Raw genomic sequence first — 27,430 nt, 5'->3', positions numbered from 1 at the left:
TGTGCGGCTGAGATCGTGCAGTGATGTTTGGTGTTCTCGATTGTAGCTGAGCACGGGACCACAGCCCAGTGACCAAAGGACATTCCCCCCAGGCGAGGCAGCCTCCATTGCCATGCGACGTGGATTCTCATCCCAGATGCCAGAGAGATAAGTGGAGGGCTAAGGCCCGCAGAGGGGGTGAAAGCGGGGTGCTGGGAGGGCCTTTAGGATCAGCTTTGGGGGCAGGGATGTGCAAGAAGTGTCCCCTTAGGCCACATAAAGGCAAAGTGACTGTTTTGATCTCAGTGCTGAGGTGCTCAGGGCAGAGCAGTTCTGGTGTGTGTCCTGTCACTTGTCTCTGGTGCACTCTGTGTTCTTTGGGTCTCTCAGCTCTTTCTTCTCCTCAAAAGCTCTCTCTCCCTGTCCTGTGTCACGGGTGTCTGCACGTATTTGTCCCACAACTGCTCTGCCCTGCTGCATAGCCTGTAATAGCACAAGTCCTGGGGACTTGAAATTTGTAATGCAGGGTGTAGTTGGGCTCTAGATTGGATTAGGAGACTGACATAACATGTTTGGTGCTGTTAAGTTGTCCTGCAGCTGTTTGACACTAGTCCTAACTTCCTTTCAGATGCAGACAGTTCAGATCCGTGGCAGAGAGCCCCAGTCCTGGGGGAGGGTGTTGCCCTGAACAGGTCAGTCATTGTTTGCATTTGCAGGGGAAGCCTAAACGGTGACTGTGTTACAGCAGTGTTTTTTGCCTTTATTTTTAGGAGGTCCAGGCAGATAGCAGCAGTCAAGGCCAAGTGTCCAAGGTGAGCAGTGGACAGAAACAGTTGTTTCTGCTCGGGTCTCAGTTTATGGTGCAACTCTAAGCATTTATTCTTGATTTTGTGCTTTAGGGAGTGTGCATACCTCTGTCTCCAACTGGCTGATGGACCGGGTTTCATGCATGTGTGATCTTGCAGGAAGCATTATAGGACCCTGTGATGGAGCCTTCCAATCCTGCATTTCCAGGTCCAATCCTGGTAGCCCTGAGGAATGGCCGAGGTGTTTCAGTGAGTCAGGGAGGAATGAGATTCCACTCGTGTTTCAGCAATGCCATGTTGCCTTGTCTCCACCTAACCTAGGTGTCCCCTGCGATGACGGTGTCAGAATCCAAGCACGCCCAAAGTGTGAGGGCCAAGAACCCGGGCATTCTGAGGAGGATGGTGAGTAGCAGATTTACCAGGTTTTGGCTGATGTGCTGTTAAGACTGTGCACTGATGTTTAGTTTTCTTTCCCTTGGCAGACCAAGAGGTGACAGCTGGAACTTACCAGACAGGGAGACGGCGTTCTTCTGCACCCAACAGGGATTTTCATCCCCAGATGTGTGCAAGATAAGTGGAGGGTTACGACCCACAGAGGGGGTGATAAGCAGGCTGCCAGGTTGGGACTCCCCAGGAGGGGTTTTTGAGTCAGTTTGGAATTGGGGATGTCCAAGAAGTGTCTCCTTAGGCCACATAAAGGCAAAAAGTGTCTGTTTTGATCTTAGTGCTGAGGCATGCAGGGCAGAGCAAGTTCTGGTGTGTGTCCTGTCACTTGTATCTGATGCCCTCTGTGTTGTTTGGTTCTCTTGGTCATTGCAGATATTCTTCTCATCAAAAGCTCTCTCTCCCTGTCCTGTGTCACGGGTGTCTGCACATAATACTCCCACAGCTGCTCTGCCCTGCTGCATAGCCTGTAATAGCACATGTCATGGGGACTTGAAATTTGTAATGCAGGGTGTAGTTGGGCTCTAGATTGGATTAGGAGATTGACATAACATGTTTGGTGCTGTTAAATTGTCCTCCAGGTGTTTGACACTAGTCCTAACTTCCTTTCAGATGCAGACAGTTCAGATCTGTGGCAGAGAGTCCCAGTCCTGGGGGAGGGTTTTCCCATGAGCAGGTCAGTCATTGTTTGCATTTGCAGGGGCAGCCTAAATGGTGACTGTGTTACAGCAGTGTTCTTTGCGTTTATTTTTAGGAGGTCCAGGCAGGTAGCAGCAGTCAAAGCCCTGTGTGCCCAGTGAGCAGTGGACAAAAGCAGATGTTTTTGTTCAGATTTCAGTTTTTGGTGGAACTGTAAGCATCCATTGTTGTTTGTGTGCTTTAGGGAATCCACTCGGAGTATGCCCAGCCCCTGTCACCAACAGCTGATGGCCTGGATTTCCTGTGTTTGTGAGCCCTCTAAAAATACTGAAGAACTCTGAGGTGAAGCCTTGAAATTTTGTATTTCAAGATGGCATCCAGGTAACCTTTGGCAATGGCTGAGGAGTTGTGGTGAGACGCCGAGGTAGGGAGGGGGAGCCAAGGTCCACTCGTGTTTCAGCAATGCCGAGTCACTTTGTCTCCTCTTAACCCAGGCAGACCCTGCGATGACGGTGGCAGCCTCTGAGCCTGGCCAAAGTGTGTGGCCCGAGCGTTCTCAGGAGAATGGCGAGTAGCAGGATTGCTGGGTTTTGTCCATTGTGCAGCTGAGATCGTGCAGTGATGTTTGGTGTTCTCGATTGTAGCTGAGCACGGGACCACAGCCCGGTGACCAAAGGACATTCCCCGCAGGCGAGGCAGCCTCCATTGCCAGGCCACGTGGATTCTCATCCCCAGATGCCAGAGAGATAAGTGGAGGGCTAAGGCCCGCAGAGGGGGTGAAAGCTGGGTGCTGGGAGGGCCTTTAGGATCAGCTTTGGGGGCAGGGATGTGCAAGAAGTGTCCCCTTAGGCCAGCTAAAGGCAAAGTGTCTGTTTTGATCTCAGTGCTGAGGTGCTCAGGGCAGAGCAGTTCTGGTGTGTGTCCTGTCACTTGTCTCTGGTGCACCCTGTGTTTTTTGGTCTCTTGGTCCTTTCTTTTCCTCAAAAGCTCTCTCTCCCTGTCCTGTCTCCTGGTTTGTCAAATCCTATCCTGTGTCACGGGTGTCTGCACGTATTTATCCCGGAGCTGCTCTGCCCTGCTGCATAGCCTGTAATAGCACAAGTCCTGGGGACTTGAAATTTGTAATGCAGGGTGTAGTTGGGCTCTAGATTGGATTAGGAGAATGACATAACATGTTTGGTGCTGTTAAGTTGTCCTGCAGCCATTTGATACTAGTCCTAACTTCCTTTCAGATGCTGACAGTTCAGATCCGTGGCAGAGAGCCCCAGTCCTGGGGGAGAGTGTTGCCCTGAACAGGTCAGTCATTGTTTGCATTTGCAGGGGAAGCCTAAATGGTGACTGTGTTACAGCAGTGTTTTTTGCCTTTATTTTTAGGAGGTCCAGGCAGATAGCAGCAGTCAAGGCCAAGTGTCCAAGGTTAGCAGTGGAGAAAAGCAGTTGTTTTTGCTCAGCTTTGAGTTTTTGGTGCAACTGTAAGCATCCATTGTCGTTTGCGTGCTTTAGGGAATCCACTCGGAGTGCGCATCTCTCTGTTACCAACTGGCTGATGGACCGGGTTTCATGCACGTGTGATGTTGCCGGAAGCATTACAGGACCCTGTGACAGAGCCTTCCAATTTTGCCTTTCAAGGTCCCCTCCTGGTAGCCCACAGGAATGGTCAAGGAGTTGCGGTGAGGCAGGGAAGAAGAGCGAGGGTCCACTCAAGTTTCAGCAATGCCATGTCACCTTGTCTGCCCTTAACCTAGGTGTACCTGGAGATGGTGTTGGCCTCCAAGCACGCCTGAGGTGTGTGGCCCGAGACTTCTTGGGAGACGGTGAGTGGCAGAATTGTCAGGTTCTGGCCCATGTGCTGTTAAGGTAGTGCACTGACGTTTGGTTTTCTTTCTCTTGGCAGAGCAAGAGATAACAGCCTGGTGACAACTGGAACTTCCCAGACAGGCAGGAGGCCTCGTTCTGCACCTGATGGGCATTTGCATCCCCAGATCTGGGCAAGATAAGTGGAGGGCTACAACCCACAGAGGGGATGGAAGAGAGGTGCTGGGTTGGGACCCCCCAGGAGGGGTTTTTGAGTCAGTATTGGAGATGGGGATGTCCAAGAAGTGTCTCTTAAGGCCACCTAAAAGGAAAGTGTCTGTTTTGATCACAGTGCTGAGATACACAGAGCAGAGCAGTTCTGGTGTGTGTCCTGTCACTTGTATCTGGTGCACTCTGTGTTGTTTGGTTCTCTCAATCCTTTCTTCTCCTCAAAAGCTCTCTCTCCCTGTCCTGTGTCATGGGTGTCTGCACATATTACCCCACAGCTGCTCTGCCCTGCTGTATAGAATGTAATAGCACAAGTCCTGGGGACTTGAAATTTGTAATGCAGGGTGTAGTTGGGCTCTAGATTGTATGGGGGGATTGACATAACATGTTTGGTGCTCTTAAGTTGTCCTGCAGCTGTTTGACACCAGTCCTAACTTCCTTTCAGATGCAGACAGTTCAGATCTGTGGCAGAGAGTCCCAGTCCTGGGTGAGGGTGTTGCTATGAGCAGGTCAGTCATTGTTTGCATTTGCAGGGGCAGCCTAAATGGTGACTGTGTTACAGCAGTGTTCTTTGCCTTTATTTTTAGGAGGTCCAGGCAGATAGCAGCAGTCAAGGCCATGTGTTCGAGGTGAGCAGTGCACCTGAGCAGTTGTTCTTGCTCAGGTTTCAGGATTTGGTGCAATTGTAAGCATCCATTGTTGTTTGTGTGCTTTAGGGAATCCACTCAGAGTATGCCAAGCCCCTGTCACCAACAGCTGATGGCCTGGATTTCCTGTGCTTGTGAGCCCTCTGGAAGTACTGCAGGACTCTGAGGTGAAGCCTTGAAATTTTGTATTTCAAGATGGCATCCAGGTAGCCTTTGGCAATGGCTGAGGAGTTGTGGTGAGACGCCAAGGTAGGGAGGGGGAGCCAAGGTCCACTCGTGTTTCAGCAATGCCGAGTCACTTTGTCTCCTCTTAACCCAGGCAGACCCTGCGATGACGGTGGCAGCCTCTGAGCCTGGCCAAAGTGTGCGGCCCGAGCGTTCTCAGGAGAATGGTGAGTAGCAGGATTGCTGGGTTTTGTCCATTGTGCAGCTGAGATCATGCAGTGATGTTTGGTGTTCTCGATTGTAGCTGAGCACGGGACCACAGCCCGGTGACCATAGGACATTCCCCGCAGGCGAGGCAGCCTCCATTGGCACGCGACGTGGATTCTCATCCCAGATGCCAGAGAGATAAGTGGAGGGCTCAGGCCCACAGAGGGGGTGAAAGCAGGTGCTGGGAGGGCCTTTAGGATCAGCTTTGGGGGCAGGGATGTGCAAGAAGTGTCCCCTTAGGCCAGCTAAAGGGAAAGCGTCCGTTTTGATCACAGTGCTGAGGTGCTCAGGGCAGAGCAGTGCTGGTGTGTGTCCTGTCACTTGTCTCTGGTGCACTCTGTGTTCTTTGGGTCTCTCAGTCCTTTCTTCTCATCTAGAGCTCTCTCTCCCTGTCCTGTGTCACAGGTGTCTGCACATACTTGTCCCACAGCTGCTCTGCCCTGCTGCATAGCCTGTAATAGCACAAGTCCTGGGGACTTGAAATTTGTAATGTAGGATGCAGTTGGGCTCTAGATTGTATCAGGAGATTGACATAACTTGTTTGGTGATGCTAAGTTGTCCTCCCTCTGCCAGCCCCTGAGGGCCTCCCCCTTCCCCTCCAGATCTTCATTGGGAAATCCCCCTGACCCCTGGCACCCTTCAGAACTCTCTGGGACCCCCCAAAATGATCCCCCAGGGATCAACCTTGAACCCTCTGGGACCCCCTGAATGATCCCCAGGAATCCAAATGGATCCCTGGGAATCCCCAGTGGCCCCCAGGACACCCTGGGACCCCTCCCCAGACCGGCTTGGACCCCTCCCTATGTGACAATTGAGAGACCCCCTCAAACACTCCATGCCCCCCTTCTGGAATCCATCTTCCACACCCCAGAGTGATGCCCCTGGGACCCTCACATCCCTCCCCATCATCCCCAAGAACCCTCAGAGCCCTCCCATGGTGGCAATAAAGGCTCCAAGCAATGACAGAACCACCTCTACTGTGTCCTGTACCTGCACTGGGAGCACTGGGAGGGACACTGGGAAAATCAGGAGGGAAGCGGGAACATTGGGTGGCACACTGGGAGGGAACTGGGGCAGCTGGGAGGACTCAGGGACTCCTGGGAGCGATCTGCCATGGAAAAGGAGACAAAGGGAGGTGAAGTCATCCCAGAGCCACGGGATATTCCAGACTGAGATCCCAGGGCCACCCAGGACCATGGCAGGAGCAGCCAGGCCAAGAGCCAGGGGCAGCTTTGGTGTGGGAGGCATCTGCAATTCCATTCGGAATTTCAGGAGGCCCCAGTGGTGGGCACAGGGCCATGAGCACAAACAACAGTCCTTTTCCCTGGGAAATAAAACTCGCCAGTCCAGGTTCCTGATGTCAGTTTGTAGGGCTCCCTTGGGACTGTCAGGGCAGAAAAATTTTGAGGTGGGGACAGCTTCGGTCTGGGACCCATCCTTCGATATTTGGATTTTTTGAAGTCACGTTCCAGCTGAGGGCCAGGGGCCCCTGGGCGCATACTCTGGCCCTTTTCCCTGGGAAAGAAAACTCACCAGTCCAGGTTCCTGATGTCACTTTGTAGGGCTCCCTCGGGACTGTCAGGGCAGCATAAGCTTGAGGTGGGGGCAAATGCTGTCTGAGACATATCCTTCTATGTTCGTATCTGTTGCAGTCAGCCGCCCGTCTAGGGTCACAGGGTCCTGTGTGTGAATTCCAGCCTTTGTCCCTGGGAAAGAAAATTCACCAGTCCAGGTTCCTGATGTCAGTTTGTAGGGCTCCCTTGGGACTGTCAGGGCAGAAAAATTTTGAGGTGGGGACAGCTTCAGTCTGGGATACATCCTTTGAAGTTTGGGTTTTTTGAAGTTAGGTTTCAGCTCAGGGCCAGGAGCCCCTGGGCACGTACTTTGGCCCTTTTCCCTGGGAAAGTTTGTAGGGGCTCCCTTGGGTCTATCAGGGCAGCACAAGTTTTAGGTGGGGGCAACTGGGGCCTGCCCTATATCCTTCTATGTTCTTATTTCTTGCAGTCTGCCAGCTGCCCAGGGCCCACAGGGTCCTGTGCACAAATTCCAGCCCTTTTCCCTGGGAAAGAAAACTCACCAGTCTGGGTTCCTGATGTCAATTCGCAGATTGTGCTTGGGATCTTCAAGGCAACCCCTCATCGACATGAGGGCAGCTTGGTTCCACAACACCTCCTTCTTCATTCAGATTTTCAGGGGGCATCCCTTCTTTTGGGGCCCCTGGCTCTTGGACTCTGTTGCTGGCCCTATTCTCTGTGAAACACGGCTCACCCTCTACACTTCCTGATGTCAGTTTTGAGGAGGTGCTTGTCTCTTCCAGGGCAGGCAGAATTCTTGCTGGCAGCAGTTTTGCTCCAGGATTAATCCTGTGCCATTCAGAACAAAAAGATGTTGAAAGTCACTTGGGGCCACAGACCTTGTGACCCGACCTCTGCCCTTTTTCCCTGTAAAACCAACCTCACCCTCCCTGTGTGTTGATGTCTGTTCACTCGAGGCGTGCTGCTCTCCAAGGGCAGCGGGAGTTCCTGCTGTTGGCAGCTGTGGTCTGTGAGAAATCATTCACTATGTGCAATTTTGGAAGCACAATTCCTGTTTGGCCTGGGGAAAGACTGTTAATTATCTTGGAAATGAAAATCTGGCACCCCATTGTTGAAGGGTCTGGCAAGGGGCTGTGTAGGGGAGGGAACACCCCACAGGACCTTTCTTCACCTCATCCATCACTCCTAGGTGTAGCAGCTCCCCGCGTGAGCAGCTGCTTTCAGTGCAGCTACCTGGGCACACCTGCCAGGAGCTATGGTCGGAACATCCAGCAGGGACCAGGGAGCAGCCGGACCCACCCGGGCACGGAGCATCCCTTTGAGAGAATGCCAAGGGAAGAGCCCTCTTGCCAAGGGGCAGCACCTGAGCAGGCTGGGCAGCATGTGGGGTTCCAGGGGAGAGCTTTCAACTTCCCCTTTTATTATGTCAGTCCTTCCCTAGAACCCCCAGACCTTCCACAGCACTCCCAGAAAAAAGAGGGGTTATGGAGAGAAAAGGGGTTTAAAGTATGGGGAAAAGCTTCCTTTTCCATTATTTCTTGCGTTCAGATAATGAGGAAACACACTTCCCCTGCAATTTTAATGGACTCATTTGAAAGAGTCCCTGACTTTTCTATGCTGTTAGGGGTGCTAATTGACAGGGAATCCCCATATTCCATTTTTTTCCAGTTTAAATAGAGGGGAAAACCTTGACAATGTTGTTTAGGGGATTGAATTAAGAGTAACCCTTTTTGTTGTCTTAAGGCTTAAACTGAGGGGGAAGCCCAGCAATCTCTCTTTCTTAAGGGTTTGGATTATGGGGAAAATCCCTCTGTCTTCATCACTGGAGAGATTGAAAGTGAGGAAAGCTTCTCTTTTCCCAATATTCTAGGGGATTAAAGGGCAGAAGCCATTTATTTGCCACATATCCATTTCAGTGGAGGTAACTTCCCCATTTCTTCATTTTAAGGGATTCACTTGAAGGGGGCTCTTCTAAAATGCTTTTTCAGCATTTAAAACTACCTTTCAGGGCACTTCTTTCTGTGCTCTAGGACTAAGTACCTCAGAGAAAGGCAAGCCTAGCACATACTTAACCTTTATGCTGCCCAGGAGCCTATTATTTTTCTTATTTTTATTTATAATGTAGTTAGTCCTAATTAGTAGCCCCAAGGAGACTTAGACTGTTCATATAATTAGTATTTTTCTCCACCCTTAGTCTCATGTTGAGTACTACTTAGTAGTCACTGAGGAATAATTATATAAGTTAACAGCAAATCACCCAGCTTATCTAGATATGCTGCCTAAAAACGAAGTTTTATTTCTTACCAGTTTTTTTGCCCTTTGGCTCCAAGCAGTTGTAGAAAAAAGAAAGAGCTGTCATTTCCCTGCAGAGTTTTCTTCTATATCCAGCTCTTTATTCCCCTTGAATTCAAGCCAGAGGAGCCAAACAGCTGCAGCTGCTCTGAGGGCTTTTCTACTCAGTGGGGTTTGCCCCTTCCCTTTTCCTGGGTGCCAGGGGAACGAGAGGCAGGCCCAATTGGGGGTATATTAACCCCAGCCTTTGCCAAGGGGCTTCATTCCCTCTGTGGCATCAGCTGGGGTCAGAGCTCTCCTCTCATTCTGGTGAAGAGGCTCTTTTAGCTTATCTCAGCTTGTTCTCTGCAGCTGCTTTTGGGCTTCTAATGCAACAGAGGCTTTGAAGATACTGTGAAGAAAACAACGTTGAACACAGGGAGTATTTAAATTCGTGGTTTGGGGTTGAGTATTCAGGGCTGGTAAGGTGCTTTTGTAATTTCTGATTTTTTTTTTTTTTTTTTTTTTTTTTTTTTCAGGAGGAGTGTAATTCCAGGTTGTGTCAAGCACAAGATTTTTTCCAGCAGATTGATCATGATGCAAAAGGGATCTGCACTGTGTCAAAGATGATGTGTTAGATGGTGGATTCAGGTGAGTTGAGGATTGTGACTAGGAGAGGGAGAGTGAACAGGGTACCGAGTTAGGAGTTATCATGGTGGGGGTTTGCAGGCAGTAGGGTGAGAAATAGTGTGTATTTGCAAGGCTTTTCACAAGCATAGCAGAGGCATCCATGTCTCATACAGCACACAAGCTCATCCACTGAACTCACAGAAATGCCACGTAGCTTTGCCTCTCTAACCCAGGTGCCACTCATCATAACAGCCATACCTTGGACTCAGGATGAGGCTGGAGACTTGAGCACCCAGGCACACTCAGCAGAGGATAAGTAGTTGATTTACTGAGATTTGGCCCACATAACACTAAACTCACCCGTTGATTTTCCTGTTCTTTATTTTAGCAGACTAAGAGGCTAGCAGGCTATCTCCTCTGAGCCAGACTCAATTCAGGTCCAACGTGGATTCACATCACCAGTCATCCAAAAGATAAGTCAGGGCCACAGCCTGGAGATGGGAGCAGTGGCTTCCTTCTGCACCTGATGGGGATTTTCATCCCTTGATATGTGCAAGATAAGTGGAGGGCTACAATCCACAGAGGGGATGGAAGAGAGGTGCCAGGTTGGGACTCCCCAGGAGGGGTTTTTGAGTCAGTTTTGGAGATGGGGATGTCCAAGACGCGTCCCCATAGGCCTCCTAAAGGGAAAGTGTTTGTTTTGATCACAGTGCTGAGATAAACAGGGCAGAGTAGTTCCAGTGCGTGTCTTATCACTTGTGTCTGGTGTATTCTGTGGTGTTTGGGTCTCTTGGTCCTTGCAGACATTCTTCTCGTCGAAAGCCCTCTTTTCCTGTCGTGTCCCCTTCTTTGTCCTGTCCTGTGTCACGGGTGTCTGCACACATTTGTCCCACAGCTGCTCTGCCCTGGTGCATAGCCTGTAATAGCACAAGTCCTGGGGACTTGAAATTTGTAATGCAGGGTGTAGTTGGGCTCTAGATTGTGTCCGTTGATTGCCATAACATGTTTGGTGCTGTTAAGTTGTCCTGCAGCTGTTTGACACTAGTCCTACCTTCCTTTCAGATGCAGACAGTTCAAATCTGTGGCAGAGGGCTGCACTCCTGGGGGAGGGATTTCCCATGAGCAGGTCAGTCATTGCAGGGGAAGCCTAAATGGTGACTGTGTTACAGCAGTGTTCTTTGCCTTTATTTTTAGGAGGTCCAGGCAGATAGCAGCAGTCAAGGCCAAGTGTTCGAGGTGAGCAGTGGACAGAAGGAGTTATTCTGGCTCAGATCTCAATTTCTGGTGCAATTCTAAGCATCCACTCTTGGTTTCTTTGTTTTCTTTTAGGCAGTCTTCTTGCAAGATGTCTCTGGTCCGGATGTCCAAGGCCAGGTGGGTGCAAGCGTAAGGTCTGGCTGGGTGTGCTTTTCAGGTCAGGGGGATGTTGTTTTCACAGTATCTCAGTGTGGGTTTTTTTGCTTTGTTTTTTTGCAGGTGCTGTCGCTGCCCTAGCTGTGTGAAGGAACAGAGGCGAGCGGGTGAGTTGGCATTTTGGCACAGTGACTCACAGGTGACCCTTATGCAGCAGCATGCTAAGTGTGTACTTTTTGTTTTTCAGGTATTCTCCAGGCAGCCTGTGGAGTCAAACTGAGACTTCAGGTGAGCCGGGGCAGCGGTGTGTCGGAGTTTCGGGGATTCCTCTTTTCGTGGGCACTGGTTGCATTTTCTGTTTTGTCTTAGGCACCCTCAGGAGGAGCGTAGCTGAAGTTTGGAAACGGCAGCACCGAAGCGGATGTACAGAACGTCTCGCCATCCACATCCAACTGACATTGGATTCCATCCGGTTGTCTTGCAAAAGCTAAGTGCTGGGGCCAGTAGGTGGGAGATGGGGGGAAAACCTTTACTATCACAGGAGGCTATTTGATGTTAGCTTGGAGAATAGGCCCATAGTGGGACGGGCCCCTCGGGAGAAAAGGGAGAGGGTTTCTCCTCAGCCCCCAGAGTCTTCGCTGGGCAGGGCCGTTCCGATCCCTCTCCGCGTTCTCGTGACATTCGCATCGGCGGCCTTCTTTGACTCTTGACGTTGTCGTGGATCTTTTCACCATAGGAGCCCGCCTTCATGTCTGGAGCTATAGCTACAGTCAACCTGTAGTCATTTCTTCCTTCTCTAGGCCTACTGAGCTTCTTAGGTTTCCTCTTAAGTGCTTTGGCACTAACATCTTGAAAGGAGTTACATGTCATCACAAGTGCTACTGCCCTAGGGCTTTCTTTTCTTTGGCATCATCAGCCCATGGCTCATCTTGGGCTAAGAATCTTGGGTCCATAAGGTGAAATTGCCAGGCAGTTTCTGCTTCTGTCCATGTTTGCGTTGTCTGTGTCTGTGTCACGTTGTCTGTATCTTAGGCCTTTGTTACATCTCCATGCTTTAGAAGTATCATTTTGTGCCGTATTGGCCATATTTTGCTCACGTACCTTCCCAGATATCAATTATTCTGGCATCTTTACATATTTACTTTTTGGGACTGGACGACGTACATGAGATGTTCTCATCCATCTTCATTCTCAGTTTTGGTAGCCCTTCTCTTGGACTTTCGTACGGAGCTTATTAGCCCCTCATCACCTGACCACAGTAGTTCCGTAGCATCTGCCTTCTCAAAGGACATAGGGCTCAAAAATTAGTCTTCTGGAGAATTATATCAAGTCCTCACATATCTTGTAGCTCTGTCAGCTTACGTTGTATGCACTTATGTTGCGCCTACCTATGTCGGCTTCTATTGTATGTGCGTATGTTGTGCCTATCTATGTTATCTTATATTGTTTGTGCTTATACTGTATGTACCTATGTTGGCTTATGTTGTTTGTTCTTACTCTGTAAGTACCTACGTTGGCTTATGTTGTTTGTGCTTATACTGTATGTACCTACGTTGCCTTATGTTGTTTGTGCTTATACTGTATGTACCTACGTTGCCTTATGTTGTATGCACCTCTGTTGTGCCAATTATGATCGGAGCTGCCTTGCCCGGGCACGTAGTCACGCTCAGGTAGAGCAGTTATAAAGCTTTGCCGTTCATCTGTTCTCTACGGGGTTTGGGGTACAACACTGATGGGCCCAGAGCTGGTATAGCTCCTAGCTCTCAGATAGTCAGTCACTGACTGCCTCCCCTTGTCTCCTAGGTCCCCGGGTCCCTACAGAATTTCCTGGAATCTACCATTTGACATGGAGTTGCTGCGGTCAGGAGATGTGTTTAAGCATATTCTTCAGTGCAGCGTTTCACGTAAGGGTGGCAGCCAGCGTGTCAGCAGAAGAATGTGTGAGAGTGTGACTGTCTGTGTCTGTCTGGGAGAGTTTGTGTGTGCTTGTGTCTGCAGCTGTGTGTGTGTGTGTGTGTGTGGAGCAGTTCCAACCTTGTGTGTATGGCCTTTGCCTTTCAGGGGGGGTTTCATCAGGCAGGAGGATTTTTTGGGAGTCTCCGGAGCGAGTTGCCGTGAATGTGAGTTTGTGTGGAACGTGAAGGGGGCGTGCTCGTCAGCGGAGCGTTCTGTGCCGTTTTTGTTCCAGGTGCGTCCTAACAATAAAAGCGTTGTGGACTTTTCTGAAATGGAGACACGGTTATATTGTGTCAATATGTATTTGGCTTGTAGTACATTATATTGTTCTGTATTTGCAGTTGTTCCTGTCTTTTGATGTATTTTGCTGTATGTAAATTGGACTTGTACTTGTGTGCCTAGGTATGATGTGTTTTTTGTTGTATTTGTCTCTGTACTTGCATTTATATACATTGTTTCCCTGTGTATTGCTGAAGTTTAAAGGAATAAAGATTAATCAGCCCTAATTATGATGCCTCTTACCCTCTGCCCCGCCCACCATTCATCTCCTGTCTTTCTTTGATGTGGTTGAATCAAATCATTTTCACCCTTTTTCTCCCTTTGCCTCTTAGTTTCCTATTTAGTCTATTCCTCACTTTATCCTTCTATGTCTAACTCTTTCTCTTTGTCTCTGGCTGTGTTTTCCTTTGTTTCCATTTCTAACACATCTCTATGTTTCTCTAACCCTATTTCCTTCTCACCCTGTCTATTTTCTTCCATTCCTCTACATGTATTTCCCCATGTCTCTTTGTCTGTCTCTTTCAATCTAGGTTTCACTGTGTTTTCTTTTTTTTCTCTTTGTCAGCCTTTGTCTTTCTAACACTTGCTATCGTTTTCTTTGTCTCTAACCCTTTTTCCTTTTCTATACAACTTTAACTTTTTTGTCTTTCTAACTCCCTATTTCTTTCTCTTTTGAACCCTACCTTTTATTCTGTCTCTCCATTTGTTTTCCTGTAGGTTTTCAGCTCTATTTCTTCTTTTTCTTGTCTCTCTATTTCCATTTCTCTTTCATTTCAAGTGCTTCCTTTTCTGATTGTCTTTCACTCTTTTTCTCTATACCCCTCCTTTCTTTTTCCTTTCTCTGCCTTTCTCTTTCTAATCTGACTTTTTGGTTTTTCTTTTTATCTCTAATTATTTTATTTTTCTTGCTCTGTTTTCTTCTTACTCTCTTCTCTTCTTCTCACTCTCTCCTCTTCTTCTCTCTCTCCTCTTCTTTGCACTCTCTTCTCAGCTGCCCGTCTAGGGTCACAGGGTCATGTGTCAGAATTCCAGCCTTTGTCCCTGGGAAAGAAAATTCACCAGTCCAGGTTCCTGATGTCAGTTTGTAGGGCTCCCTTGGCACTGTCAGGGCAGCACAAGTTTCAGGTGGGGGCAGCTGGGCTCTGGGACACATCCTTCGCCATTCGCATCTTTTGCAGGCAGCCCCCTCAGGGGCAACTTTGCTGTTGCACATTTCTTAATTCCTGAAGGTAAAGAAAACTTCAGTTGTTAATGAAATTTAAACAAGAGTAAGAAAAACTTGTAAAACTGAAGTTGGAGTGAACTCCATTTAGATTGTGATTAGAGGTTAGTTATTGCTTGAAAAAGTTGTGTAAGGCTTGATGAAATAGTAGAATACTTTCAGTTGAGACTGAAACAATTGAGGCTAAATACTTGTATCAGAAATTTTAAACAGCTCTTTTATACAGAAGTGAATACATTAAAAGAGAAAAAGAAAATAACTGGTAATATATTTCAAAAGTCAAACCAGTATTTAATTTCTGCATCAAGTACTGCAATGAAAGACACCTAAAAGATTCACCTTTCCATAAAATCAAGGTTTTAGTTATTGAGATGGTGGTTTAGTTATTTAGGTGGTTGTTTTTTGTCTTTTTAACAGCTTGTATTTTTAACTGTTTAGTCTGTCAGCAGACAGACACACTGTCCATCTTAACATAGGCTAAAATGGCCATAAAAATAGTGCAGGTGCTGACATTGGACTAGCAACCTTTTCTTCTTCATCATCTCATAATTAACATAGGGAGAAAGAAAGACACAAGCTTTGAGAACTGAAATAAAAATCTTCTTTCCACAATTAGCCTACATATAGTGGCATTAGAAATACCACTTTAAGTTCTGAAAGACCTGGAAGGAATTTATACCCAAAGGATCCTAATTCCTTGGTAAGTCAAAGCTGCCATTTGTACCTGTGAACACTCTCACTTGGAGAAAATGCAACACTTAGGAAGAGTTTTAATTGGTTTTTTCCGTTACTTGACTGTGTGTAATTTTTTTCTGAAGTTTTTACAGGTTCTTACATTTAAATGAAGGAAGATTAAGGTTGGATGGTTAAGGCTGTAATGCAGCATTTTAAAGAAAAATTAGTGAAGATGTACTAAAAACTGCATTGCTTAGAAACCCAGTATTTCAGTAATCCTTTCTCAGAACTTTACAAAGATCCTTTTATTGTGTCTCTGATAAATAAAATGTGATTTCTATTTAGAGAGAATTAAGGTAGTGCAGACTAACTAGAGAAGAACATGCAACCTTATAGATACTGAGGCAAAAAATAAAGCAAAATGGTTAGTTGCTGGTTGCAACTGGTATTGTTAAGTCTGTATGGCTAAGCATCTCTATCTTAAATTTGTGATCTTTCTGCAATTTTATATTTATGGGGTTTATGCCTGTTCAGAGTAATTAGTGTAATTTACATTAGAACAAATACTGAAATACAAAAAATGAAAATTTATTGGCAAATGGGATACAGAGTAGCAAATCTGGAAATTAGACGCTGCTGATATTTTTCTGTAATGAAATTTGGCATAGGACCAGTAACAGCCAGAAGTAGGTAGAATATCCTGTGATACAGGATCTGAAATTCATCAAAACCCCCCTCCAAAAAAAAAAAAAAAATTACCTCCAGTATTGTTGTAAAAGTTTCCATTCTTTTTATTATTTGTATATTATTAGAGACATCTTGTCAGTACTACTTTTACTTAGCCTTATCCAGAGATGCTTTCCTATGTCTGACTCCTGAAAGTCTCTGTGCAGAACCAGAGTTCTGCAGAGCTTTTCCCCCTGTATCCCTTCCTTTTTCTGTCTTCCCAAAAGCTTTTGGGATTTTGGCTTTTACACCATAATTTACTTAATTGCCTTTTCATGTCAGATAATTCTTATGCATATAACATATCATTTTTAACCACCTACTTGGTACTGCTAAAATATCAAAGAATTTATAAAATTATTCTTTGTTCTCATATTAGATTTTTTGCTTTGTCCTTACAGAATCTTCTCTGATAAATAGAAGTGGTAGTGCTTTTTATTTAGTGCCTTAATTTCCTGCAGTAAAAAACCACTATATGTTCATTAATCATTCAACGACAAAGGATATTCTGTATTGGAGCCAAAATCGTATACATTTCTAAGCAACTACAGCTTTTTGCTTTATTTTCTTAAATCCATTTCAGTTTCAGAGCTTTGATCAAATTGCACTCTCCAATTGTTTTCCAAGGGGCGTAATAAGAGGAAAAAATAACCATTTTTATAATGAAATTTCAAGTTAATAAAATCCTTAAAGTAAATTTGATTCTGTAAATGAGGACTAGGAAGAGGAAGGTCATAAGAAGTTACATCATCTGAGTTTAACCATCCCCTTAGCACACTGATCTAAAACAGGAAAAGCGTATGAAAAACTGCAGAGGTGTCTTCTGAGAAGGTATATGCACATTTCACATACTTCTTGTTCTGTATCTTTCTTCTAAACAGTGATTAAAGCAGCTCCCAGTACAGATCTGTAACAAATTCATGAGCAAATCTGATAAAACATGTCTTTGAGTAAACTGTGAACCTAACCTGACAACCAAGATAATGAGTTTGTCAGTTGACCTAACCACACCATTCTTTTCTCCTGTATCTGGTTTCTTTTCTTCAGAATTAACCCAGTACTTTCTCCCCCATCGTGCTTTACAAACAACCTCCCTATCTGCTTTTTGTGCCCTATGAAGCCAAGAGGAGCAGTGATGCACAGGAACACTGAAACTCCAATGTCTGGTCAGCTAAATCTGGATGATGCTCTTTAGGAGCAGCAGAATTATTTTCTAACTGCAAAAACTGTTATAATACCACTTATTTAAACTTCATTTCCTGTTCACTTGTGAATTGATTATTTGACCTTAAATTGTTATGATTTTTTTGACCATAAAGCCAGTTCTGATTTGCTGAGTTGATGCAGTAGAAAATACTTATATTTTCATTGTTCAACTGTTCACAGATAAAGTTGCATGATTTAACAGCCAATGGACATGCTGAGTTCTGACTGGCTTGTTAAAATGTTTTTAATAAAGATGCACCCTTCGTTTATTCACCTTTGTCATTTATACATTCAGCTGTGAAGCTCTCCAGCTTTGCAGTGCTGTTTACTAGGACAATTGAATACCATAACTTCCCAAATTTTGTATACATTACAATCAATATGCAGATTTTATAGCCCTAATTTCACACACAGATAAATTGTTAATCGGGCTGCATGCTAAACTGAGGAAAGCAACACAGCAAATAGTTTTTGCTTTTTGGTAGTTTCTGCCATGTCAAGCTCTCATTACGTCTGTTTGTAATGAGTGTACCTCTCATGGGAGGGAATCTGACAGACAGAAAGAGAGTCACACAGACAAACATACAAAACAATCCACTATTTGGCATAGAGGGAACTAACAACAATAACAGAAGTTTAATATTTTGCTTTCTTTGTCACCTAAGGGTGTGGAAGGTATTCTAGTTCATTGAGTTTATATTCTGCCACTGATCTTTAGCTGAGGGACACAAAGCTATGTGTTACGCGTGTTTGCATATTTAAGTGTTTATATATGCATGTACATATAGACATATAAAACCACATAAATACACACAGGTGGGGGTGTGGGGGTGTATGTATATGTATGTATTTATATATATATATATATATATATGCCTGAGGTCATATGTGTGTGGGATTCAGTTTGTGTTCTGTTAAACCCAGCCCTCTGTTGTGTGTTTGCACCTCATCCACAGGAGCTGGTTACAGTCCTGGCTATTGAACTGTTGTTGTTCAAGCTGTAATTTATTTGGTAATGATATACAATGTTTCACAGTGACAAGGAGTCAGTAATGAATGTTATGCTTTAACATCATAAAGACATCCTTAAGAAAAAGTCCCTGTCTTTCTCCAACAGTGATCCATATGGTGTGCTACTAAAAGGAGAAGATCTCTGAGTGAACAAATGTGAAATAATACAGACCTAAGTCTTTATTGCTCTTTTCCTATCAAGATAGCCTTTATTATCTGGCCTATGAAGAGAATGCAAGATTACTCACTCATACAGCATTGTTTTATTGTTCACTTTTATTTTCTCTAAAGCAGACCTGGGTTTTTTTTTTCCTTTGCATATGTCTTAAGAAGTTGACCTTTAGCTTTACTAATGCAATTAATAGCTTTTGCTTCCTATCTCCTATAAATTATGTTGGTGAAATAGGTCACCTGATTTCATGTTCTAGTAGGTACAGTCAGAGAAAATTCTGGATATGTAAATTATCATATTTAATTAGCATTATTTCTATCCTCTTTATTACACATTTTGCAATACTATTGATTGTTGGACCTATAGTATCTTTTGTCCTAGAGCCACACACTTAGAAGTCACCTAAATCTTCATTTTTTCTAAAGATAATTCAGCTTGGAATATTTTTTTAAAATCTAGATTAAGAGTAAATAATTTAAATGGAAGTTTTGACAGGACCACATGTATAAGGTTTTCAAGTATTACAAGACTATGAAAAATTGCTACTCTGCCATCTGACTTTTTAGTCTTTATCTAAGACATAAACCACATGTTTGTTTGATGTTTTGTTTGATTTTTTGTCATAAAAGGAGTAGGTGCTTTATCAATAGACTTGTTTTAATCAATACTGCCTTGATTATTCCCTACATTAATCCAATTTTTATTTCTACTGTCTAGAATGGGAAAATATGAAAAAGAGTTCCCCACATCAAATACATCTGCATCATCTCAGAGGCTGCCTTCAGTAGCTTAAACATGACTAAACCCCTCCCACTGTTACACTGAAAAGAGTCTTGATGACTTAAAACTTTAAAAAAACCTTGTCGTTTTCACTCCATTTAAATGTGTCACTTTTAATAGCAGAACAAGTAGAGAAATTCCAATGTGAACTCATTTTAGAGCAATGACCAAGTATTATGAATATTTGACTGCATTTAATCTTTCAGTTCCTTTTCTTATGGCATCCTTAATCCTACTCCTGAAGGGACTTGGATTTAAATACAGTAGAATTTCCAGTGTTGAGCAAATCTCTGGTTTCATACCTGAAGATCTCCTTAGTTCAAAAATCCACTTTGTAATTAATTTTATTTATGCTGTGCAACTTTGCTTTCCCAGATATTAAAAAGCATATTGGCAAAGAATATGACATTATTTCTTGAACAAAATGACAGGAAGTAATGCAGCAAGATTTTCTGCCTTGAGAGTCACCTGACTTCTCTATTCAGTGACTTTATATTCCTATTCAGGGATTATTATACCTAAGAGATCTAGAGTATAGCCAAGAGAATAGTAATAGAGAAGTTCTAACTGTAATGCTGATTTTCTACTGTTTTTTACTATTTCCTCACCCATAAAAGATACTTGTAATTAATTTTCTGTTCCCTAGGACCACTTGTAGAAGGAAACTTCACTATTGGTGATGAGATTTAAACACAAAGAAAAAAAAAAGCTGAGTAAGTATGAAGTTGTTAAACTTGCTGTCACAAGACTGTATTGTTGAAGACTGTTACAGGGATGATGGGAGTCTGGGATAAGTTTAGCTATGAAAACTTTGTTCCATTTCATCAAGGAGGCTTAAAAGAAGACCCAAATTGGGTTGGTTTTTTTTGTTGTTGTTGGTATTTTTGGTTTTTTGGGTTTGGTTTTTTTTTTTTTTTTTGAAAACTGAGTATTTTTGGAGAAAATATGAAGTAGTTATCTCTGACATTTCTATTGACAGGTTGCCAAGACATGTCTGGGGAATCGTAATGATTCAACATCTCGTTTGGAAGCAGCAGAAACAGAGACAAGCTTTCAGGTATTCTCTTCCAGAGTGATTTTTGGGGTTTTACTAAAAGGTCTCATGAGATTCAGTTACTTAAAGTATACTTACACATTCTTCACCAAGTTCTGTCTCAAAAGAGAAGACTACTTAATTCAGACTTTGACTGCATCTGATTGCAATTGATCTGTTCAAAATGTTTTCTGGCTGGTAACAATTTGCAAACTATGAAATATTTGGAAAGCTGGTAGTCAAATGAATTAGTAGTCAAATTACTTAATTTGACAGTGTGATGAGTATAGCCCTGGAAGCAGGAGTAAGGAGAGTTTTCCAAAATAATTAAATATTAAATACTTATGTGGTTGCTTATATATATATATATATATATATATATATATATATATATATATATATATATATATATATATATATATATATATAAATATGCAGTGATATGAAGCTGTATGTAGCATCAGACTTGTATGGTTTTGCATTTAGAGATCAGGACCCTTTTCTAGGGACAATTAAAATTTTAACAGACTTTTTTATTTCTGTTTATGTATATATGTATTCTATACACCATGTTTTTACCTTTACAGAAGTTTCACAGCCCTCCATGGACTAAACCTGAAGATGAAAAATCACCTGAAAAAAAAGAGAAAAAATACAAAGAATCAGTTAGTACACCAGAATAAAAACTCTAAATGCTACTAACCTACATTGAAAAATGCCAATCACTTCCGTTTTCATGTTCTGCTAGCACAAAGGCATGAAATGTCCCAGGTTTCTAAAGCATGCATTTTTCACTATTTTACGAATGTCTGTAAATTAATCTATAACAGACCAGTTAGTACCATACAGCAATAATCCAAAATTGATGTTTGAAGAAGTCTTTGTAATGCAGTCCAGTTTTTGAACTCTTGTTCTACCTTATCAGTAATTGTATACTATAAATTACCTGTTTTGTAAACAACAGTCATTCTCAAGTATGTTTCTCACTGTTTTATTTCATGTAATTTTGTGGCAGATTCGGTTCTAATATTAAGAGGCAGTCAATGTGGAGGGGGGGAAGATATCTGTGTAACCATATTTGAAGTACAATCCTTAAGTGCAACTGTAAAAAGAGTACTGTGTGTGGGGGGGGGGGGTCCATGTATGCTTACCTTTTAGTAATTCCATCTCAAATCTACTTACTTACACAATAAAATATGTTTATTTTGTTCTTTCTTTCCTCAGTGCTATCTTAACTAGTTCATTCTTGAACACTGAAAAGCTGACAGAATTGGATTTTAAGGGATGGAGATGGAGAGAATCATTACTTTAAGGATTCAAGCAAAAAAATGTGCAGGTGGTACTGAGTTACAGTGTCATAGCTTGGATGGCAGCCGTGGGAAGTCGGTTTCATCCCTTGTGTTTGTGCTGATCTCGACGGGATGGAATACACTTCCAAGGGGAAAGCCCTGTTTGGTCCACTACAGTTGGCCTTTGATCACTCCATCGGGGAGGATTGATTGGAATCAGCTCTGTCACTCATGGATTCTTTCAGTTTCTCCTTACTCACACTCTATGACAAGAAAGCAGAAAAGAAAAGGAGAAAGAATGTTTTTCTTTTTTGGGTGCGTGTCATTATTGGTCTAATTTAAGAATTCATATGCCATATCTTTTTGAGATGCAAATCTTTCAGGAATGGTTGGAATAGTAAACTGCCTGATGCAATGCTATCTATCCCTAGCAAGAAGTGTCTTAAGCATTTGTAACTTGTAAACTTCCACCTTTGTCTTAATGCACACCTCAGCACATTTTCAACTAGATTTGAAGTAGTGATAATAATTTACTTTGTCTTGCTTTGTATCAGTTTAAAAGCAAATTGACAAATCTTTTATTTGACTTAGTGATGCTCTGTCTTCAGTTTTAGCATTTAAGACTTTACCTCTCCTTCAACAGTCTCCTTCAATACCTCCTTGCCCTTGCTGGTGTGAAAAATGCATATTTTATGATTGGCTTTTCGCAAAGGCTATAATGAATATTATATGTGTGATGTTAGAAAGTTATGCTGTGTTAATTCACTTAAGTAGTGTGTTAAATACAGTTTTAGGTTCTAACCTAATGTTAAAATAGAGACTATGTATGTGGGGAAGTTTTTTTTTTTAGGAATGAGATACTTACTTCAAAGAACACCTAAATCTTCCAAAGCACAGGAATTTATGGCTTTTATCAGAAGAAGTTAATTTCTTCAGGCCTTACTCAGACTCGAAGATGCCAGGGGATTAAAGGAAACAATTAACATACAACAAACAGAGTTTCTTGTTTAAAATAGAATGCATTCATAACCATAAAGGATATATAAATATGCAACAAGTATATTAGTTTAAGAGTGATTCCTTTATTCACAAGTCATGCTTTTCGTAACTTAATGTCCGAGAACATCCGGACATCTGTAATTCTTTACTTTTTTTATTGTCTTGTAATTGTCCTAACTCTAAACTTTAGTACTCTAATGCTATTATTATTTTTATAACCATTTTATTATTATTAAACTTTTAAAATTTTAAAAACCAAGTGATTAGCGTTTTTCACACTGGTATGAGTAATCTTTCACCCTGACATTTTGTATGTGCTCCTCTACTCAAAGATAGATAGTTGCAGTTTCTCTGCCTTTTTTAAAACTAAAAAACCTCATGAGCTGACCAAATGATGACAAAGTACGGCTTAAGACTATCCATGTGAAGAGTCAAAAGACATGAAATCGTGGCTATGAAATTAATCAGGTAAGAGATATGTGGCTCTTTGCATTTGATCCTAAATCTTGCTGAAGACAGTCAGCTTTCTTTCAAAATTTTCAGTGGGCAAGAGACTTGTGGTTTTGTCATATCTACAGCTGGCCTTAATTTCTAGTGATGCCAAAAGCAGCATTTCTTTGCATGTGACAGACCTTAACTGAGAAGGTCACTGGAACTGTTTCAGTCACCTGTCAAGAAAGGATCTGCACTGCGCAGTGGTTGAAGCCCTCCAGCAGGACGAAAGCCAACGAGCACAATGCTTCCTGTAGCTTTAGAAAGAAGCCTTTGCCAGCAGGATCCCCTTCATCAGGCAGCCTGGAGTAGATACTATCCCCAGGGCTCCTTGGCTGCCTTGGTCACGGATTCTTGCCTACAGGCTTTGGACTTGCTCGTGGCTGTTCTTCAAGCACAGCTCCTCACGTGGAATCCACTTCTTGGTGCAGAGGGCAATCCCTCCATCTCCCCTTCCTCCCCTGTATCTTCTGACCAGGCTGGAGCTCTCAGTAGTGACACTCCAGCCATGGGATTCATCCCACCACATTCCAGAGATGCAAAAGGCCGTAACTTTCGTGCAGCACAGCGGCTTCCAGCTCCTCCTGTTTCTTGCCCGTGCTGCAGGCGTTGATGGAAGGCACCTCAGCCTGCCTGTCAGCTGTGTCACCTTCCCAGAGGAACACCCCTTTTCTTCCTTTCTCACAATTTTCTGGTGTTTTCCCTGTCAGCTTCTATTCCCTTGGCTTTCCTGACAAAGCCAACCCTAGGCTTGCCTTGGCCTCTTACCACTCCCTGGCACTTCACTGCCTTGCATGCCCATCTCCCGCCTTGGATAAATGAGTTTTTCGTTTTAAATTGGTAACTATTTTTATATTAAGAGTTAATAATGTAAGGGCTTTTTAATTGTATGGATTATTTGTAATGTTTTTTTTATTGGGATATTAAGTAAGTAGGTAAAGAATGGATTTTTTTGAGAAGTGCTAGATAAATACAAAGTATTTAAACTTGAAACTTTAGTCAGAGTTACTTAAATGTTTGTTTTGGGTTGGTTAATTGGTAAAGTGATATAATTAAAAGTACATAAAGTAAATAGAGTAGAAGTATAATATTTGATAGAATTTTATACTTTGAAAGTTATTAAATAAGATTTTTATAATATTGATTTTTATATTTATAAAGAAACCTAAAGCTTATATATTTTGGTGGGTGTAGTACAAGACGTCAGGTGTAAGTTGAAATTCTTGCGTAATCTACATTTGTATTTACATAGTGTAATTTATCTGTGTATTTACATTGGTGTTTTATTTGTGGAGTGGTGAGTGTGTTTTTTGTGTGATCTGGTTTTATGTTCCTTATTGAAATTTACTTGGGTTTTTGTACATGTTGAGATATAAGGAAACTTTATGTTTTGATATGAGAAATAAGTATTGTTAATTTTTGTCTTATAAAATTGTATAGAGATTTGCAAGATAATGGTATAAGTTGTTATAATTTTTCAGTTAAAAGCATGAAGAAATAGAAGAGTAAAATAATGTATGTAGTAAAGAAGAAATTGATAATAATTAGTAATTACTTAGACAATATCTATAATTAGTAACATAGGTGAAATTATATCATTAGTAAGTATTAAAAGATTGTACATTATTTTAGAGTTTTTAACAGTTGATAAATGTTAAATTAGTAGCAAGTTAAATAATTATGTGTGGATAATGATTTTTTAAGTTTAAAATAATAAGTTTATTTGTTACATTGATAAAGTTGAATTGTTAAGTTAAAATTATTTGAATTTTATTTTTAACGTAGAAAATATTTGGGCTTCTTGTTAATTATTTTATTTAGGTAGAGTTAGGGTTAGGTTCTAGTTTAAATTTTAATTGGTGAATGTTACTTCATATATTTTTATATAATGTTTTTAAAAATAGTAGTTAAGAGTAAAATTGTTAGGATTAAAGATGATTCACGTTATTTAATAATTGGATTTTTTAGAAGTGTTTTTAGAATAGATTTGAATATAGTAAACTTTTTTTTAAAGATTGGAAAGTGGTTATGGACAGGATTGCGAGTTTGGATTTGGATATTGAGAGTGTGAAGGTGGAGGAAATGTATGAGAGAGTGATTACTTAGTGTGAAACTTAAAAAAAGAAATTAATGTTGTAGTCGGGTTTTATATTGAAGTGATTTTGTAATAATAACTGAGGAAAGTGATAAGATTAACAGTTTGGAGGAGGTTTTTAATGAAATATATTTTTTTTAGTCTTGAAAAATATTTAAAACTATGAGATAACATTAGGTTAAATTATAGAGTTAGTGTAGAGATTAGTTAGAGAGTTAACTTGTTTTAAGAGCTGTAAAAGTAGAGAATAAAAAAGTAGGAATTAGAAATTTTATGTGTTTTTTAGATCATTATATAAAGAGGCAATAAAGCATATGAAAGCTGGTTGTAAATATTATAATAATATTTAATAAACATTGTTTATTATAAAAATTAATATATTTATATAATGTAATTAGTATATCAGTAGTAAGTGTTTGAAAAAGTTAGGATAACTTTAAAAATATATATTAAGGAAATAGAGTAAAATTTTTAAAAAGTATGATATGAATAGTAATTGCTATTTTTTAGTGTTACTTATAAAAGATAAAAAGAGTAGAGATTGTACTGAAGAACAGAATTTTTGATGAAATTGATGATATAATACACTGTATTTTTTTTACTTCTGAATAGGTGTTTGTTAGTGTTTTCTTTTAGTTGTTTTAATTTGAGTTGTTTTATTTTTTTTAAGAAATTTAACCATATACTGTATAGTTTAGAGAAGTGATTTTTAAAAAAACTTAGGATAGGTTATATTAAATAACATTTAAATTTAGACTGAATGAATTTTGATAGTAAGGAATAATAAACTTAATTTTAATAGATAAAAAGAAACTTAATGTATTTATTTAAATGTATTGACATTTAATTTTGTTTGATTTTATTAACACTTAGCATATTGAATGTTGTTATTTATAAATATTGAAGGTTTTTTAAGTCTTTTGGTTTTGGAGAAATTTTAGCTTGTTGAGTTAAGATTATTACTTATATCTTTACAGGGTGGTTTTATTTATTGGGAAATATGTTTCTCAGTAATAGATTTTTATTTATGGTACATTTTAAATGATACTAATTTGTGTAGTGGGTTTTGTTAAATGTAGGATATTGATTAGATTGTTTTATATTTTTTGTGGGCTTGGACAAATATTTATCTATACAGTTAGGCTTTTCTATATTTGAAGTAAGTTTTGATGGGTTTTTTTTTTTTAAGAGTTATTGATTTAGCATTTTAAGAGTATTTGGTGTTTGGAGGAAATAAAATTGGGGATTTTTTGGATATGGTTGAGCTGTATTTTTAATGTTAGTAAGGACTAGTTTTGGTACGTTACTTTGATTTTTTTGTTTGCTTACGGGGAGGGTCTCCTGTTAGATGTGGAAGCCTGAGACTGGCACAAGGAATTTTTGTCTAATGCTTGATGAGTCTGTTTTATGGGGAGGAGGTGTTATTTTAAGTTTTATAAAATACACTGAGAATTAGTTAAAATCATGGAAGAAACATTATGGTAATTAAAGGGTGCTATGTTTAAAGAACTATAAATCTTTTTAAATAGCTGCTTGACGTAAGGTGAGCTTAATCTCCTTTTTCTGCCCCAGAAAGCATCAGGCATGTCCGCATCAATGGCACCACCTCTGCCCACTGCTCCTGCTCCACCCGACCAAAAGCAAGAGCAAAAGTTGGTTGGGCTTTAAGAACTTGCAATAATTTTGAAGCAAAATAAATCACATTTTCCCCTGTGTTTTTTCCTTTCAGGTGCTGCACTCACCTCTGCGGACACGCGCCGAGCTCTCGCTGCAGGAACCCGTCAGGCCTCGGTGGCTGTGAGTTCATGTTCTTCTCCCTGGGGAAGAGGAGAAGAATGTGATTAGATAATTAAATAATTAATTAAATAAATAATTGCTGAGGAATTGCAGAAATGTTTTCTGGAGCCTTTCCCCTTTGGTGCCCCTGTGCTGTGTGGGACGAGGGCAGAGGAGCCTCAGGCTGGAAAGGGGCAGGAGAAAGGCAAAGGGACCCCCTGGTGTCCCCAGGGCACCATGGGGACAGAACGGACACTGTGCGGGCACGGGGAGGTGAGGAGTGACAGTCATGGCCAAAATCCCAGCTCACCCCAGGGAAATAAGTGAGGGACATTTTGGAGGGGAAAGCTGAGGTCACGAGTTCACCCAGCCTGGCCACGTTGTGTTTGCGCAAAGCGGCACCAGAGGTGAAGGTCAATCCTGAGCCAACCCTGCTCAACCTCTAAGTCCCAGAATAAATTCTACAAGCTGTCCACTGAGGGACTAAAAATACATAAAAGAGAACCAAGAGCATTCCGAGAGCAAACCAAAAGGTTCCTGGGAATCCCATCGCAGTGTTGTCACAGCCTTTTTGACAGAGCTGTAAGATTTTTATTTCAATGCTGCATTTCTCTGCTGGGATCATTCACTCCGTGGGCTGTGGGGATTTTTCGGGTTTGAACTCCCTCATGGTGGCCCTGACACTGCTCAGGAGCTGGAGGAAGAGCAGAGCCAGTGCTCCTGGCAGGGGCAGGGAGTTTTCCCCCAGAGCAGATCCAGCAGCTGCCCTCCAGCCCGGCCAGGAGGGATCTGCTTTGGCTCCTGCAGGGACAGAACGTGTTCAGCTGCTCCAGGTGATATTCCAGCAGCCTCATCTCCCATCCAGGCTCCCGCCCCTCCTGCTCTCAGCTCCCTCCCCACCAGCTGTGCCGAGGGAATTTGTCCCACCAGCAGCAGGGGAAGGACAAGAGCTCCCACCCTG

At 42.1% G+C, this 27,430-nt stretch overlaps 1 protein-coding gene and 1 long non-coding RNA gene across 3 annotated transcripts in view; both read left to right on the top strand.

Annotated features, from left to right (window-relative positions):
• Nucleotides 1-26,577, top strand: part of LOC144246302 (uncharacterized) — a 42,540-nt gene extending 15,963 nt beyond the window's left edge. For both annotated transcript variants that reach the window (XR_014952212.1, XR_014952211.1), the window contains exon 4: nt 26,423-26,577. This is a non-coding gene — a long non-coding RNA (uncharacterized LOC144246302). The remainder of the gene's footprint in view (nt 1-26,422) is intronic.
• LOC144246304 (uncharacterized) lies at nt 1,119-20,181 on the top strand. The gene is made up of 6 exons (XM_085570163.1): nt 1,119-1,187; nt 10,451-10,641; nt 10,735-10,779; nt 10,882-10,925; nt 11,006-12,662; nt 12,820-20,181. The coding sequence occupies exons 1-5, from the start codon at nt 1,119-1,121 to the stop codon at nt 11,125-11,127; spliced, it is 471 nt and encodes a 156-aa protein (XP_085426289.1). The 3' UTR covers nt 11,128-12,662; nt 12,820-20,181.
• Nucleotides 26,578-27,430: the final 853 nt, after the last annotated feature.

This window comes from Lonchura striata, chromosome 1A, assembly GCF_050655825.1.
Source record: "Lonchura striata isolate lonStrDom1 chromosome 1A, ASM5065582v1, whole genome shotgun sequence".
Taxonomy (NCBI): Eukaryota; Metazoa; Chordata; class Aves; order Passeriformes; family Estrildidae; genus Lonchura; species Lonchura striata.
This window is presented reverse-complemented; position numbering and strand designations above follow the sequence as displayed.

Bases quoted from the DNA above. Each gene is read 5' to 3' on its own strand.
- LOC144246304 (XM_085570163.1), top strand. From the start codon at position 1,119: ATGACGGTGTCAGAATCCAAGCACGCCCAAAGTGTGAGGGCCAAGAAC. The intron at 1,188-10,450 runs GTGAGTAGCAGA...GTTTGACACTAG, and splicing joins CGGGCATTCTGAGGAGGATG to TCCTACCTTCCTTTCAGATG. The intron at 10,780-10,881 runs GTGGGTGCAAGC...GTTTTTTTGCAG, and splicing joins GTCCGGATGTCCAAGGCCAG to GTGCTGTCGCTGCCCTAGCT.